This window comes from Benincasa hispida, chromosome 12, assembly GCF_027475165.1.
Source record: "Benincasa hispida cultivar pf3 chromosome 12, pf3_genome.v1.1, whole genome shotgun sequence".
NCBI classification, from domain to species: domain Eukaryota; kingdom Viridiplantae; phylum Streptophyta; class Magnoliopsida; order Cucurbitales; family Cucurbitaceae; genus Benincasa; species Benincasa hispida.
This window is the reverse complement of record NC_143489.1, coordinates 83,536,608-83,553,022: the sequence shown is the minus strand read 5'-3', so window position 1 is coordinate 83,553,022 and position 16,415 is coordinate 83,536,608. Positions and strand designations below refer to the sequence as shown.

The window sequence follows — 16,415 nt, the reverse complement described above, 5'->3', positions numbered from 1 at the left end:
TTATTTGTAGGATTTTGTATATGATCTATTTTTTTAATATTTAACGAATATTCTTTGTGGGGTTTTGGTTTTTTCGGCTATGGCCATCACAAACAAACACAATATGATTTTTTTTGTTTGGAGGCTTCACTTTCTCTAATCTCCAGTTTCCAAAATATTTAGTGATAAAACTTAAATACTTTCTTCCACACATTTGGCCAACTCGTTTACGGAAAAGGATGAGAAAGCAAAATCTGCATTGTAGTTTAAACAGGCAAGACAAAGGCGAAGGCAAACCAGGAAAAAGACATCTGTTCAACTAACTCGTGGTCCACGAGTTCTTGACATGGTAGCCACGATTTTTATCACCTATTTTTCTCAATTAGTTTCGTCTTTAACTTCATTTCTAAAATTTGTTTCAATTTAATATATAAACTAATGACAATAATATAAAATATAATCTAAGCTGTTGAAGTAAAGTAGTCAATAATATGTAATAAAAAAATAATTCATATTGATCAGAGAAGAAGAAGATTAGAGGAAGAAGTATGAAGATAAATGAACAACTTCTTCATTCAATTGTTGAAGATATTCAAGTGGGTTATATTTTGGTAGATTTTGTGGAGACTCAAATATGAAGATGAAGATTAGATGATTATAGAATTTGGTCTTTTATTTTTATTTTTTTTTCTTTAGTTTTAGACTAAGTAGTGAGTTTTTTAAATAGACTGCTTAATTTTGGATTGGGAAAGATTAGATGGGTTATTTTATTTTATTTTTTTTTTAAAAAAAAAGCCAAGTATAAAAATAGATATATCACATCGCGTGTCAAATACATATCTAGTAAGTATCTGAAAGTATGAGTATCTGATACGTGTCTGGTACGAATTCTTTACCTCACATGAAGTATCTATGTTTCATAGTAACTTATTCTTGATATTATTTTCAAAAACTAAAAACTATATTATTCTTAAACCTAAACCCCACAAATGTGAAACATGACAAAAAAAAAAAAAAAAAAAAAAAAAAAAAAAAAAAAAAAAAAAAGTAAAGTCACTAGAAACCAGAAGAAAAAATAAAGTTTCTTGATAAATGTAAAAAATAAATAAATAAATAAGAGAGAAATGTGAAGTTACTCGATAAATATGTCATCTTTAAATATAGGATATTTATAATAGATCGTAGAATAAGAGAAAAAATCTAAAAACATATTACACCTATTTTCATTTCTTCAGTTTTTGCTTCTTCACTTTTTTTTAAAATTTTATTCTTTCCTTTATCTGATTTTTGCTTTTTTTCTTTATTTTTTATTTTCTTTCATTCCCTTCTTTTTCCTTTCTTTTTCCTTCCTTTATTTTTTATTTTCTTTCATTTCCTTCTTTGGTTTTTGCTTATTTCTTTATTTTTATTATTTTATTTTTTTTCTCTCTCCGATTTTCTGCTTCTTCTCTTTCTTTTTCTTTTTTTAATTTTTCTTTTCATTTCTCTAGTTTTTGCTTCCCTTTTTCTAGTTAATTTTCTTTCCTTTCTTCAATTTTTGCTCCTTCTCGTTCTCTTATTTTAAAAATTTTTCTTTCCTTTATTTAATTTTTTTCTTCTTCCCCTTTTTTTCACAAGAATTATGAGGTTGACTTAATACCAACAAGCACATCATCAAATTTGATTATTATAACAAATAATAAATATAAATAGCAAATGAAAGTCTCAGTGATAGCCACTATATTCTCTATCAATTCTCTATCATTGATAGCTTAATCTTTTATTATATTTTCATAGTTAATAGCCATTTATAGAAATCTATCACTGATAGCCAACTTAGTGAATTTAATTAATAAAGTTGATCTCGGACTAAAATGTAAGTGGAATCCTAGAAGTTATTAGTAATAACATGTTTATCGGTGATAGAAACTATCATCGAAAAGAAAATGGACTTATAAAGGTTTGGGAAGGCTAAGAAATGGGCAAAAAGGTGTTCAGTGGCTATGATTGATAGAAGTTACTACCGATAGCATGTTACCAGTGATAGAAGCTAATACTAATAGTATGTTATCGATGCTAGAAGCTACTCGATAACACGTTATCGGTGATAAAAACTATCCGATAGCACATTATCGGTGATAGAAGCTACCATTGATAGCACGTTATTAGTGATAAAGAACTATCACTGATAGCATGATATCAATGAAATCATTGATAGCATCTTATCAATGATGATATCACTAAAAGAAGCTATCACTGATAACCACAATATGAGTGATATGTAGTGATACTGGTGATAGAACTTAGGTGATATCTACAAATCGAGTTTCTTTCAAAGATGATAACCAGTTATAAAAGTCTATCATTGATAGCATTAAGTGTTAATATTTCAAGGTTGATTATAATTGATGAAAGTCTATCTGATAACTGCTATCAGTAATAGCCATGATAAAAGATTATTAGTGATAGCTATTGTGGTAATCAAAGTTGTTGGTTTTCTTTCAAAGTTGATCACTATTTATAAATATATCATTGATGGCTTAAGTATTGATATTTCAAGGTTGATTCCAATTGATGAAAGTGAATCAATGATGGCTACTGATAATTGATAGCAAAATAAAAGATAATATTTCAAGCTTGTATTCATTTTTCTCAAATTGAAAGTTATCGTTAATAGCAATTATCATCGATAGCAATTGATATAGCAACTGTTGGCAAATATTAGTGGCTATCACTGATTAGTAACTATCAGTGATAGGTTTTAATTTGAGAAAACTGGAAAGAAGCGAGCAAAATGGTGACTAGACATGAGTTTTTTTTAGTCTTTTATCATTTTTAGTCTATATATACAATTATTTTATCCTTATACTATATATTCTATTATTTTTTACTTGAATTTTTTTTATACAAATAGCCATTAAATATTTGCTTGTTTCATAAATTTTCCTGAGTTCCATACAGACATTTATTATCTTATTTGTTTCAAAAATTTTCAATTGTTAAAATTCAAGATATTATTATCTTCTCATTTAACATGGATTAAAAACCCACCAAAAAAGAGAAGTTTTTATGTCCAAGAGATACCCAGTAGAAATATATCTTAACTAATTAATAAAGTAATACAATTACTCATTATTATTATTTTAATTAATTAGTAAACATATAATCAGACTTAATAAATTTCCCTGATATCTTTTCATTCATTTTTGTTTTTATTGATTAAATAATATTAAAATAATTTAATGACTATAATAATCAATCTCTTTGTATTTAATTAAATAATTGTTTCATTTTGATTTCTATATACAAAATTAGTAAATTAAACTACATATCTAAACATAAACATTAATTATCCCAAATATTTAAAATTTAGACATTCAAATCTCAAGAAACAATGTCCATGATCCAATCGAATCCTAATAGTATTTATTATTGAAGTTGCATTAACTGTCATTTAAAAATTGATTTTAATTCTACTAATTTTTTTGAATTCAATAATGACAAATATAAAAATTGAATCATCAAGTCTACTGAAGAATGTTTGAATTGACTATATATTAATCTACTATTTCGAATCAATTAGACCTATACTAACTTCTTCCGATGGTCTCTTTCATGACTTCCATCCATCAGAATGCAAGTTCTAAAATATGTTGAATAAGAGAGCATAGCAGAAATGGCAAAACAGAGTGAAATAATATCCAAAGAACTGAATCAGAGACTTCAAGATATAATATTAAATTACATTTGGAGCAAACACAATGAAAAATCCTTCGGTCTTACAAAAAAGAAGGTACCTAAAACAATCAGAGTTATGGCTTCTTTTTTTTCCTGAAACTTTACTCAACTACAGCCAGTAAATCACTTGCTTTGCAGAAGACATGTTTTGCATCTGTGCCTAAATCCACCTGTGGAATAATACATGCAAGTGTTAAAATAAAGCCAGTAGGCCATACTCACCTTGTATACAGAAAAGCAGCCGTATTCTAAAATGTTGTCCACCTTAACTAATGTAGGAAAAATTGTTCTATGTTGTCACTGGTTCGAACCATTGACATCCCAATGGTGTAAAAGTAGTCACTTGGCTTTAGCAATATAATGAGTAATAGGGTGTTCGAGTTCGAACCTTAGATTTATAGGGAATCTCTGCTCCAAACCCAAAAACCGCTCAAGATCCTCCTAGGAACTTTAGTGGCAAGTTAATAGTTTTAAGCTGTGTTTGGCTGGTCCGGTCGAATGGTGTGTATTTGGGTTGAGTCTAATGTAAGTGTGTTTCTCTATTTTATACCCAATCAGCTTTATCCGTTCTTTTCACTAACTGATGTTTATGTCAATTTCTTGTCTCTGTAGTTGAAGTTTCAATTTGGTCCATTTACTACTGAACTGAACACGCTATTGTAACTACTAGTCTACTAGCTTCAAATGGAAAATAATGAACTAATATGCAAATTCTGAACTGCTGAAATGAACAAGTAGTCTTCAAACTAATGTGGCATTACCTCGTAAGCACTTATGTCTGAGAAAAGAACCTGTAACACAAGAAAATTTCTCCTCTTCAAAAAAGGTACAAACGAACTTTTTTTTTTTTTTTTTCCGAGAAAAGTTACAGATTCATTGGAAAAGTACTACAGCATTTAACAATATCATTAGAAAATCAACATGCTAAACAAAAAGTTGAATCCTAACCTTCTTTCCTTTCCCCAATTCCCCTGCATCAGCACCTGCAGATAGGATCTGAAAAGGGATGCAAACTTAACACTAGCACGAGTAAAGAAACACGAAGGAAGAAAAAAGCGATCCTAGCAGATAAGAAAAAGGAAGGAGTTTTGCTTACCTCTCCCAAAAGATAACGCTCGAATTTAACGGCTGATTTGGGAAGTAGAACTCCTCCTGCTGATTTCTGTGACATAAAATGATTGAAGAATCACTTCTGATGAAGCAACATATTTCCAGAACATAAGAGTCCAAAACAATTAGCATTGTCCTTAATACATATTAAATTGGATACACAAAAAAACATGTCAAATATCTCAACGAGGTTCTAAAGCCTCTAAAACAGATTTGGCAGGCATCTCCAATTGTGATCCTGTTTTCAAATTTATATCCCCAAAAAGCAGAGATTACCTGTAGTAAGCACCATTTCTCAAAACCTCAACATAGTACAAGTACAACTACTAACTTTAGGCATGAATGCAAAATTATACACAACAGTATCAGAGAAATTATTTCTGTAGTGGATAAAGCATCGCCCTCCCACAGCCAAGAAATTCATTTATCTAGATGTGTAGTTCCTTAGCAATATGAAATGCCATGAAGAGAATACAAAATCAAAGTTGAGTTATTATACAATCATACAAATAACTGTGTACGTTCATGGGTTTCTTATTATTGGTTTTTAGTTTTTGGTTTTGAAATTTAGCCTAATAAATATTATTTCCACGTACAAGTTCCTTTGCTTTGTCGTCTACTTTTTAGGGGGTGTTTTAAAAACCAAGTAAGTTTTGAAAACTAATACATATATATAATATATAGAAACATGTCTTTGTTGTTTGAAACTTCGCTACGAATTCAAATGTTTTTTTTTTTCTTTTCTTTTTTGAAACATAATTTGAATGTTTATTTAGGAAAGATGAGACCCATTGTTAAGGAATTGTGAAAAACAAACACAATTTTCAAATACTAAAAACAAAAGTCAAATGATTATCAAACAAAGTCTTATAGACCAATGTTACAAAGTTATTTAAAGATCAAAAGTTTAAAGCCTTTTTCTTTTATATTCACGAGTGTCTAGACCAGCCCTATAACGTTGCTTTGTACACAAAAAACTTGCAGAATTTCATTATCTTAAGTAGGTGACGTACAATTGGACGGTTTGAACCCATTCCCCAAATTCCATTTACCTTTTTTCTTACAAGTCTCAATGCCACTACTCATGGTTGCTTAAATTATGATACAACAAAGGATATTGTGGAAACTAAAGGGAAAAAAATCCAATTTCATATAAGTTTGTTAAGAACTTGAACAAGATATCATATAAGAAAACAAAAGCAAAATGATAGAAGAATGGATGATTAAAATTCCCACCTCAGGAAGCTCCTCGAGCCGAATGAGGACTCTATCCCCTTGTGGAACAACCTGCAACTCAAAAAGAACAAAAGCTAAACCATTAATCATAAACTCACAACCCAAAATCTCTAACCCCATTAACTCAAAACAGACAATGAATCGAAAAACAAACCCAAAATCTGCAAAACTGAATTTAAACTTCGCAAAAGGGTGAAACAGTTACAGACCTTGGTGGGTTCCAATTTCTTCGCCACTGCACAGACTTTAAGGGAAGTTCTCCGAGTGCCTGTCCAGAACCAATGCGAACAAAATCAATGACGAAAGAAAGAAGAAGACAGAGATTCGTGTAGAGCTGAGGGAAGAAGAAAGGAAATCACTGTGTAATCTCTGATTCGAGAAAGTGGGTGCATCGATTTTGTTTACAAAGGGCTTCACAGTCAAGAACATAGACGCCATGGATAAGATAGTGAGCTAAACAGCGAAGGCGCAAGCTTTGGGAACAGCTGCAGAGCGAGACTGAAATGGAAATATTGTTAAAACCGTCCTAATGGAAGAGATGGGTCGAGCTTGTGTTATGATAAAATGGATTATCAGTCTAGAATGTTCTATGAACTTCTAAACCCTAAACTCAAAATCTTTCTGGGTGGATAATTGCCAACCAAATCGATGATAATAAAATCTCAATTTTTCCCTTGCAAATGTTGAACTAAAAGAAGCCTCAATTTAAGGAATTTACTTGGAAGTCCAGATTCAAGATCTCTCAGTATTTGTTGTTTTAAAAAATTTAGGTTGAGTATAGAACGTGGATAATTAAAGTTCCTGAAATCTCTTCGTATTTGTCGTACTAAAAAAAATTAAGTTAAAAATATAAAAGAATCATTACAAGAATGGATAATGACATTCATAAACTAAACAAATCATAATTCAACGTTAAAAAACATACCATTTAACTTATTAAATGATATTCATGGGAATTCACGGTTGATGCGAGGAATGTCATCGAGAGAGCATTTGGGTTGTTGAAAGGGAGATGGGCAATACTCTGCGGAAAATCATACTACCCCTACAAGTCCAAACTTGGACGATCATGGTGTGTTACCTTCTTCATAATCTTATTAATAAGGAGATGAATATTGGCGAAATGCTCAAGGATCTAGATGCAGTGGACTCACATTCTGCTACCGTTGGTGGGGATGAGATCAATTATATTGAGAGTTCAAATGAATAGACACAATGAAGAGATGAACTGGCACATAATATGTTTTCTGACTGGGAGTTACGTAACTAGTTGCTTCATGTTTAGTGTGTGGCTTTTACAATGTATTTTTTTAATTTCATGTATGCGATTTTGAAAATCAATTTCCAAATTTCTTAATATAATTAGATTTACTACCTTATACATTATACATAATACATCACATAATAATTTCTTTCTTTACTACTTAAATTGTACTATGGTGTACATGTAGCAGGATGACAAGTTCTTCTAGAGCTCCAAAGCATACTTGGACGAGGGAAAAAGAGTCAAAGCTGGTGGAATGTTTGGTGATTTTGGTTGAATCTGGTGGATGGAGATTAGACAATGGGACCTTTAGCCCTGGGTACTTGACACAGTTACAGCGTATGATGACTGATAAGATACCTGGCTGTATAATACAAGGGACCCCACCATAGATTGTAGGGTAAGGAGCCTTAAAAGAACGTTCCAAGCTATAGTAGAAATGTGAGGACTAGCATGCAGCGATTTTGGTTGGAATGAAGAATTCCAATGCATTACTATGGAGAAGAGACGTTCGATGGTTGAGTGAAGGTAAAATTTCATTAACATTTTTTTTCCCATTCATTGTCACCTGTTATATTAATTAGTCATACTCTTCATGCAGAGCCATCCTACAGCAAAAGGGCTCTTGAACAAGTCATTCCTATATTTTGATGACTTAGCCTATGTCTTTGGCAAGGACTAGGCAACTGGAGAAGAGGTAGAGACACCTGGTGACATGGCCTCAAATGTGTTAGGGCGTATGCATGAAGGTGCTCCTATTGGCAATTCACAAGAACATGACCTGTCACAAGATGAGTTTCATGGAACCCCGATTGGTTTTAGTTCCGAAGGAGGCAATTCATCAAGGGGTAGTAAGAGAAAGCATTTTGGATATCAGTCTAAGTTGGTTGAGGTTTTAAAAATGCAATGGACTTTGCAAATGACCAACTAAAGTCCATTGTTGAATGACCAAAAGAGTAGCGTGCAACAAAGGTTGAGCTACATGCCAAGGTTGTGAATGAATTTAACGATATTCCATAACTGCAAACCCGACAGAGGGTGAAGCTTATGAATATCGTATTATGCAGTGCATAATACAGAGAGTTTTTTGTCTGTTCCAGTGGATATGAAATTGGAGTATTGCGAGCTTCTTCTTCTAGACAACGCTTGACCAACTATTTTCATCTCCTGCTTTTCTATGTTTAATTTGGACATATTTAAATTGTGGTTTGTACTTTATAATATTTTTTTATGTTTCACTCATACTATTTTATGGACATGAATGTGATTTGGTTTTCTATTTTTGCCGTTTGTGAAATTTCTCTATCTCTACATACATTAATGTGTTGGGCAACGATTAATATCTTTTGAAGAGAATGAAATTGTAATTGTTCATGTTCACAAAGTTTGATACGTCCAACAAGGTTAAAATTGGTGGAATGAGGACAATGCAACGCTCAACACATTTTATACAAATTGGTGGAACAAACAATTTTATTTAAGTTCGTGAAAATATGATATTTCATTTAAATTTGTTTTCCTTAGTAGAATCAATTGTGATATATATTAAGATAACATGCATTTAATTTACATACTGTTATAACCGGCTATTATAACAATTTGCTCCCCATACATAGATTATTATAACCTAGACTATAATAACTTGTACATTAAATAAAGACTATTATACCACATACTATAACAATTTGTACCCCAAATACAGAATAAAATAATCTACATTTCAAATACAGACTATTATAATTCATTGACTATATAATAAATACTGATTATTATAACTTATTCAACGCCCCAAATGCCACCTTAGAGACTAAAATAGTAGATTTGAAATTAGTGTTCGGGCCATGCTAGAGTTAGCTGGACAGGGCTGGCTCAGTTATCAATGCAGCAGAAACTGGACCATGAATGGACCCACTCCAAAATGCCTTCCTTTTGGTTTGAAATCCCATTCTTTAAAGAACCTAAACGGCTAATTGGGGCCACCACTTTCTTGTCCTTTCCCACAATCTCTGCAACAATTTGATCAATAAATCTCTCTTCCTTTCTTTTTCCCAGAAAGTTTCCACTCCTCATTACACCCTTTTAGTTTTCCCCCAACTAGGGTTTCTTCTTTCTTCCACTGTAAAGCAAACCCCTCTTCTTCTTCTTCTTCTTTTTTTCCCTTCTCTTTTTTGCCTTTTTATCTTCTTTCTCTCTTTCTTTGTACAGTCATTGTTTGTGGTAATGATAATGAGGAAGCTCTGTACCTTTGAGTGCTTCATTCTCTGTTCTTTCCTGTTTGCTGTTCTTGTTTCCTCCAAGTTCCATGGTAAGTTTCTCTCTTGTCTAGTTCTTCCTTTTCCATTGCTGAATCTGCATTGTGGGTTGTGATGGGTTAATTTGATTGAGTTTATGCTTCTACTGTCTTGTGATTGATGGTGTGTTTTGATTTTAGTTTTCTGGAATGTTGTGAATGTGTTGAAGAGGTTAGTAGGATATTAGTAAGGGACATAATGGGCAATTAACTAGTGGTGGCTGTTATAAATAAGAGAAGTTGGGCACCTTAGGGGTGGATCATTTTTGGTAGGAATCTCCATGGTGGGAATTTACGGGGACAGATAGCCCACTTGAAAGGTTCTTATATTGTGTTTTCTTACCAATATTGCAATATAGTTTAATCTTGATGTTCTTTGTATTTCGGTAAGTATCCTTATTAGGTGGTATCCCAACTGTTATGTTTATAGTTTGTCATGTGTTTGAACTTTTTTGATCTCCCATTTCTTCCTTCTGATGCTTCCCATTCTAAAGCCTGGCTGTGTGATTATAATCTACATTGCTTTAGGGAATTGCACGAACTGATGAAGATATATTGAAGTTGTTACAACTTGAAAGTTGTTGAGAAGTGTTTGTTTTTTCTACTAGTCTTATAAATTCTAATTATCTAGTCCAACTAGACCCATGAATATATATTGGGCTCCTTTGCCAAATCAACAAGCCCCAAAAATGGATGACATTGAAGTGTACAAGCTGACGTCGCTGTCAAGGCAAGTACCAAGCCTCGATGAGTAGAAATGTAGTGTAGAGCAGAGCTTGATGCTGATGAACTAGGATGAAGGTTTGAAGAGTTTTTAATTTGAAGTAAGAAGAGAGCTTGATTGCATATATTTATGTTCATTGATTTTGAATTGTGCATTATGAGTTATACATCATTTTCCGTGATTTTTGATAATGGGTATTAAATAATTCACAAGATGAAAGAATATAGAGAATAATGTTGTTGATGTGATGATGACTTCGTGGGAATATTTTCCATTTCATTTTGATTTTTGGGTTACTCAGTTCTTTAGTCTACAGGAAACCCAGCAAATGATCTTGTGGATATCATCAACAGAAACCGAACAGCTGCGAAGCTCTCTCACCTGAGTGACAGTGCAGGTCTTGGGTGCATGGCGCTGCAATTTGTAAACTTCTGCAAAGGGAACTGTACTAGTAACAACACTGTAAATTGCAATCCATCCTCTGACAACTTCACCGAAATCTTCGCTCCAGATTGCGGTGTTGAGCTGCCAACTTTTGACACGATAACCGGCCAAATTGTGGCTTGTCAACCTGGATATCTCGAGCCAACAGAGGCTTTCTCCCGAGCGCTTGTTCCTGACAAGAAAACTCTCTCACTGTTGAGGAATAAATCTCACACAGAAGTAGGGGTGGGGATGGTTGGGGTTCACAAAGGGCCATTCTTCTGGTGTGTATTGTTCAGTAGTGGGAAGACAAATTCAACATTTGTTCTTGAAAATCATGGTTTGGGTATCAAGCAAAAGAGAGGATGCTTCAGTGGAAGTAGTGTTGAATGCAATAGAGGTCACTCCAATGGAGCTTTTTGGAACAATGTTTCCGTTATTCTGTTCTTTTTTATTATCTCTTGCAAGATTTCTGCATTTTCATTTATGGTGATGTGAAAGTAGAGATTGATGATTAAAAATTTTGTTCTATACTGAATTACAGGAAGAGTTAAGAGCCAATTTGAAAGAGTACTGTATGTTGAGATTTTTTCTGCCTTTCTAAATATAGCCCTGTTTTTCAGTACACTTGCAAGTAATTTTAGAAATTTGGAAACAATCTTGGTTATGACCAATACGAAATGTAAATTGTTAAGTGTTATTTAATTAGTTGAACTTATAAGAGAACATTCAAAGTTAATTTCAGACAACAAAAACTTCAACACAACAAAACTTTTTTACCCCTTTTTTGTACTCTTTGGTGTAAGAACTTGAAATGAAATTGTCACTTCCAAGGAATATCAAATTCTACCAATGGTCAGTGTAGGGTGTCTACATGAAGGACTAACTTCAATGATTCAATTAGTAGGACTAAGAATCCATCTCAACTGCCAAATCCAAGAGTACATGACTCCAAGTGAGCAATACATAGAAATCAACATCAGTGGTACAAAAGGAAACTTACCTCCTAGAATAAAAGGATGCAAAAACTGAGCCCAGATTTCAACTATTAGAAGACCAACAATATAAACCTTCTCGATGAATCTAATATGGAATGGTTCTCCAGTTGCAGTCGTACTTCCCTTTGTTTGTATGTGTTGTCGCTTCGTCTTTGATCTGGCTTGTTTAACTGGCTCTCCTTTGTCAAATTGTGCAGAAAAGCCTAACCACATCAGACTGGAGTGCAACAGCAATAGAAGCACTTTGATGGGATATTCTTGGGCTTCAAAAAGAAGCGGGAACAAAGAATAGCAAGACACTGCATGAACAAAGTAATATTAGCACCCTTTAACTTGTATTACACGAGCAGAACCACAAGAAGAAGAATGGAAGATCATTCTTAATTATTTCCCTTGAGAGATAAGAGATGTATGTATTACAGCTAGGAAGACTTGGCTACAATCGAGTGACCAGGTCAAGGGAAAGGACTTGAAGTTGTGAAAAGATGTGGGGCACTGCTCATTAGACAAAAATAATATTGAAAGAAAACGTACAAAAAGAAGGGAAGATGCTGGAGGGGGAAATATCCCTTAGTTAGCCAAAATCTAGAGAAGGAAAATCGAAAAAACTGTAATGTCATTCCGACTCATCCTCGCGTCCATTTTTGTCTTGAAAGGTCTTGTGTTCTTCCTATTTTTCTAGCTCTCCCACAAAGAGGGGCACAGCAGGCAAAAGTTTTTTCCACAAAAGTCTAATGGTAGGGTAACAGATAAAAAGTAATCCAATCCCCCTGCCAACACACACAACCTCACACAACAGTCATCTTTCAGGATCGAGACAATGAAGATCTTCTGTTATGAGAATGTCCATTGATGTTAGTCTTCCAAAATTCAAAGAGCCACCACCACGACAAACTGAATTTTCTTCATGCAACAAGATGACACCATTATTGTAAGTTGGATGTGGAAAAGAGTGAACTTTAATGAATTTTTACTGAGAAGGACGAGGAAAAAAAATAGACAGAATTTTGAAGGCTATTGAGTATGTATTTTGATAGCCTAGCCATGATGATGAAGAGAGAAAGAAAGAAAGGAAAGACCCTGGTAATACTGTAAAGATCCTAAGCAAATATTTCTAACATTAAGCAAAAGAAAGCCCCACTAACATCGTAAAGATCCTAACCAAATACTTCCTGCAAAAAGCCTGGATCCAGAGGGCTACTTAAATGTAATGGCATGAATAGGAAGAAAATACCTATTGATAATACGAAGTAATGCCTTGCATCCTCCAAACTTTGCACTGCAACAACAGCAAGCGGAATTACAAAGTGAAGTGATGCTTTTTCATGAACATGCCACCCAAATAAAAAACCACATGCATAAGCATAGGCCACCCATCTAGTGATCATGCGTGGCTGAGGTTCTTTGAAAGCTTTGATTAGGCAAGGAGACAAAGCCAGCAGCACCACAACAAAGGTTGACAAGGGAGTGATCTGCCATTCAACGGATTCACATATCAAAGTTTAAACTCAAAGTGATTGACCCAAAAATCAAAAAAGGCATGTAATGTAGGGATAACCTACAATTCAGTATTATCCCAATTATCTGCACCAAGCTTGCTTTAGTTTATCATTGAAAATTACCTGAGGTAGCACAGAAAACGGAGATGAATCACCAACTAGACCATTGGTAAATGAAGCTGTTGGAATCTTGATACTAAATCCAAGTTTTCTGAGCAAGATTGACAGTCCTTTATCCAGTAAAATATAAAAAACCCAGAAATTTGGGGCCCAATATGCATGGCAAAGTCCCCTGCCAAAAGGAAACATGCGTCGGATGACTTGCTGTATCTGCAAGGAATATATTAGTAGTCATAAATTTTTCCAAGGAATCATGGTTATTAGGAAAGATTTTTTTTTTCTGGCAATACAAATTTGGGAATATAACAAGAGGTCTCTGCTAAGAATTTGTAGATTAAAAAAAATATGTATAAATGCAGTCGGTACATGTTGATTAGTTTCCTGAACAGAAACTATCAGTTTATTTTGTAATATGAGGTGGTATGTTATACAATGTGCATTGAACTTGCAGCAGTGTAATCTCAAAAGAGAGGTGAATCTCGAACATAGGAAGTTAAGAGATTGAATGAAAAGTGTCCCTAATCCCCACTAAACCAATAAGTTTAAGGTTATAATATATTGTAAAATTCTCCTTCATTTCTAGGTCTTCAAACTATCACAAAACACAACAAAACCTCTAATACTATGTTAAATCACCCCCACAATAAGCCTGAAAAACTTAAGCTATGGTATTGATAAAGGATCTCTACTATCCTTCCTTGATACTCTGCCCACCGGATTTCTATCCTCAACAGTCCTATTTCCGCCCTTTTAGGCAAACCTATGCTTGACTGATGGCTAGATGCAAGTGGCAATTAAGTTCCATATAAAAATCCATGCATTGAAGATAATAGAATACAGCAAGAAAAATCAAGGTGCTGCTGATAAAGTTGAGATATAACAAATTGGTCGCCTATACAGTACAATTTTCAGCCACAAACAAAATTTCAAGTGGGAGTATAGAATACAACATGAAAAAACAAATGTACCCTTTTTTTTCAGTTCAATAACGTTCGGGAGTGGGGGATTCAAACCTGTACATGCTGATAAAGTTATTGACATATAAGCAAACTGATCTTCTAAACATTACATTTATCAGCCACAAACAAAACTTCAAGCTCAAACAAAGATTCTATACCTGACCGTGATAGATAAACGGCCCATAAGCAGCCGCAAAAACTGCCACAACAACAGATCCCATAATTGTAAGCCGCCCAAAACCTCTTACAAATCCTCCCCGACAGTAATGCCTTAACAAATAAACGAAATAAACAGGTGCAGCAACAGCAAACAAATGCTTGAAGCACAACAAAACTGCAAAAAAGAACCCACCCATCAAATCCCTCCCCTCCTCCAAATACGAAAGGGAAATCAGAAGCATCCCAAGAAGAAAGCCATTATACTGAAAATGCAAATGATCCACAATCACGAGCGCAGGGGACCAAACAAGTAAAACCCAGATTAATTTGCGCTTAATCGGATCCAAATTCCTCGTCAATCTATAAACCCCATATAGAAGACACAGATCGGATACAATAACCGTAATTCTTTGGAAGTATACGACACTATTGGTGTTATAATCTAAACCCTTTTGAAGATGCACAATCTGGGGGTCGACAATATTAGCGAAAATTGAAAGGAAGCGTTCGAAATATGCAAAAAATGGGGGGTAATCGAGAGTCCATTGGCTGGTCTCGTCGAAGTACCATTGAGAGTGAGGGAGAGAGTGGGTCAGAGCGAGCCAATGGCGATGGACCTCAAAATCTGTGCTGTGGTAAGATGGAATCAGGAGGAGCTTGATGCAGGCAGCTATGGCGAAGAACCATAAGAGCTCGAGCACTGGCTTTCTGGGTTTTGGGCCTTTGCTAATGTCTTCCCACCGGTGATCCTCCATGGCGGTGGTTGAGAGCCGGAATCGAACCGACGGCGCGGCTTCGACAGTTGGGTTCGTTTAATTGGTTTTCAACCTTCTCCCTCAGCAGCGGCAGAATTTTTCTTCAAGCTAAAGAGTAGGGCTTTGATATCAAGAAACCAAAAATTGATCAAGTTGGAGGAGGGATTTTTGTTAAAAAAAAAAAAAACAAAAAATATATATATATATATATATATATATGGAATTCGATAATAGTCGTAGTCCTAACTCAATGTTCATGTCAATTATAATTACCAGTTTATCAATCAAGCTTGCAGGTGCCCTCCCACCACGATATTATAACACGATCATATAACAATTTTTAAAAGAGCCTGAATAACAATAAACACATATAACATTGAATCGAAGTAATTGTATAAAGAGACAACATATCTCAACTTAAAAGATTATCCTATTCATTACCTTTATCTAAGTTTCTCATTATTTCTAGTAGTTGATGATACTTAACTGCATGTTGCTTTGCTGTGTGTCAGATTACTACATTGTGGGAATTGATGATGTTCTCCTGCAAACGGAATCCAATTGACTACAACACTATTACTCTTTTTGGTAAGAGGATTAACTTTATATAGGATTAAAATTTTAGTTCATTAACGTTTAAATTTGTGTCATGTATAATTCTTAAATTATAAAAAAATATACTAGACGACTAACATCTCAATAAGTAGTGTGTATAATATGTAGTACCAGACATTTTTTCTAAAAAAAATAATGTAACCATCGATTACAAAATTGAAATTGTGAGGTTCAATTAGAAAAAAAAAAATCTAATAACAATTAATTTTTAAGCATTTCAAATATTTTATGAGATTTTTATACACTAAATTTAATGTTTATATATCTATTAGACATTTTTAAGGGACTTACTAAAGTTGAAATTAAAAGTTTAGATACTTATTAGTCATGATTTTAAACACTCAAAATTAAATTTGGACTGGTTTTAATATGATTTTAAAATAATGGTAAAGTAAATAATAAAGAAAAAAAATTATATGTGAAATTGGTGTTTATATGTTTTAATTTTTAAGAACTAAAAAAAAATAATCAAATAGTTATCAAATGAATCTAAAATTTAAAAAATATTTGTATATAAACATGAACATATGTATGGAACTTTAAGCAATAAAAATGGTCTAAAATAAA

General features: G+C 33.5%; 2 protein-coding genes and 1 pseudogene across 5 annotated transcripts; 1 reads left to right on the top strand and 2 right to left on the bottom strand.

The window, feature by feature from the left end:
- Positions 1-3,648: 3,648 nt before the first annotated feature.
- Positions 3,649-6,832, bottom strand: LOC120092432 (10 kDa chaperonin 1, chloroplastic-like). The gene is made up of 7 exons (XM_039050519.2): positions 6,402-6,832; positions 6,252-6,310; positions 6,043-6,093; positions 4,793-4,858; positions 4,645-4,692; positions 4,458-4,487; positions 3,649-3,866 (listed from the first exon to the last, which is right to left on the bottom strand). The coding sequence occupies exons 1-7, from the start codon at positions 6,478-6,480 to the stop codon at positions 3,798-3,800; spliced, it is 402 nt and encodes a 133-aa protein (XP_038906447.1). The 5' UTR covers positions 6,481-6,832; the 3' UTR covers positions 3,649-3,797.
- Positions 6,833-9,380: 2,548 nt separating this feature from the next.
- LOC120067738 (uncharacterized) lies at positions 9,381-11,348 on the top strand (annotated as a pseudogene). Its single transcript, XR_016525608.1, has 2 exons — positions 9,381-9,611; positions 10,637-11,348. The product of XR_016525608.1 is annotated as an uncharacterized LOC120067738 (transcript).
- Positions 10,408-15,746, bottom strand: LOC120067736 (ALG6, ALG8 glycosyltransferase family). Of its 3 annotated transcripts, XM_090308782.1 has the most exons (7): positions 15,675-15,746; positions 15,507-15,583; positions 14,478-15,354; positions 13,364-13,570; positions 12,976-13,213; positions 11,747-12,040; positions 10,408-10,936 (listed from the first exon to the last, which is right to left on the bottom strand). In XM_090308782.1, the coding sequence occupies exons 3-7, from the start codon at positions 15,231-15,233 to the stop codon at positions 10,887-10,889; spliced, it is 1,545 nt and encodes a 514-aa protein (XP_090164908.1). In that variant the 5' UTR covers positions 15,234-15,354; positions 15,507-15,583; positions 15,675-15,746; the 3' UTR covers positions 10,408-10,886. The 3 variants fall into 3 exon arrangements, with proteins under 3 accessions (XP_090164908.1, XP_038875227.1, XP_038875228.1); XM_039019299.2 differs by lacking the exon at positions 10,408-10,936 and having other exon boundaries at positions 11,500-12,040; positions 15,675-15,745; XM_039019300.2 differs by lacking the exons at positions 10,408-10,936; positions 15,675-15,746 and having other exon boundaries at positions 11,500-12,040; positions 15,507-15,620.
- Positions 15,747-16,415: the final 669 nt, after the last annotated feature.

What these genes read in the sequence shown, in the direction of transcription:
- LOC120092432 (XM_039050519.2), bottom strand. Translation starts at nt 6,480, where the DNA reads ATGGCGTCTATGTTCTTGACTGTGAAGCCCTTTGTAAACAAAATCGAT. An exon ending in AATTGGGGAAAGGAAAGAAG is followed by an intron (nt 4,488 to 4,644) that starts GTTAGGATTCAA and finishes CTTGTGTTACAG; the next exon opens with GTTCTTTTCTCAGACATAAG. An exon ending in CAGACATAAGTGCTTACGAG is followed by an intron (nt 3,867 to 4,457) that starts GTAATGCCACAT and finishes ATTATTCCACAG; the next exon opens with GTGGATTTAGGCACAGATGC.
- LOC120067736 (XM_039019299.2), bottom strand. Translation starts at nt 15,233, where the DNA reads ATGGAGGATCACCGGTGGGAAGACATTAGCAAAGGCCCAAAACCCAGA. An exon ending in CGTTTATCTATCACGGTCAG is followed by an intron (nt 13,571 to 14,477) that starts GTATAGAATCTT and finishes TATTCCTTGCAG; the next exon opens with ATACAGCAAGTCATCCGACG. An exon ending in TTACTTCGTATTATCAATAG is followed by an intron (nt 12,041 to 12,975) that starts GTATTTTCTTCC and finishes TTGTTCATGCAG; the next exon opens with TGTCTTGCTATTCTTTGTTC.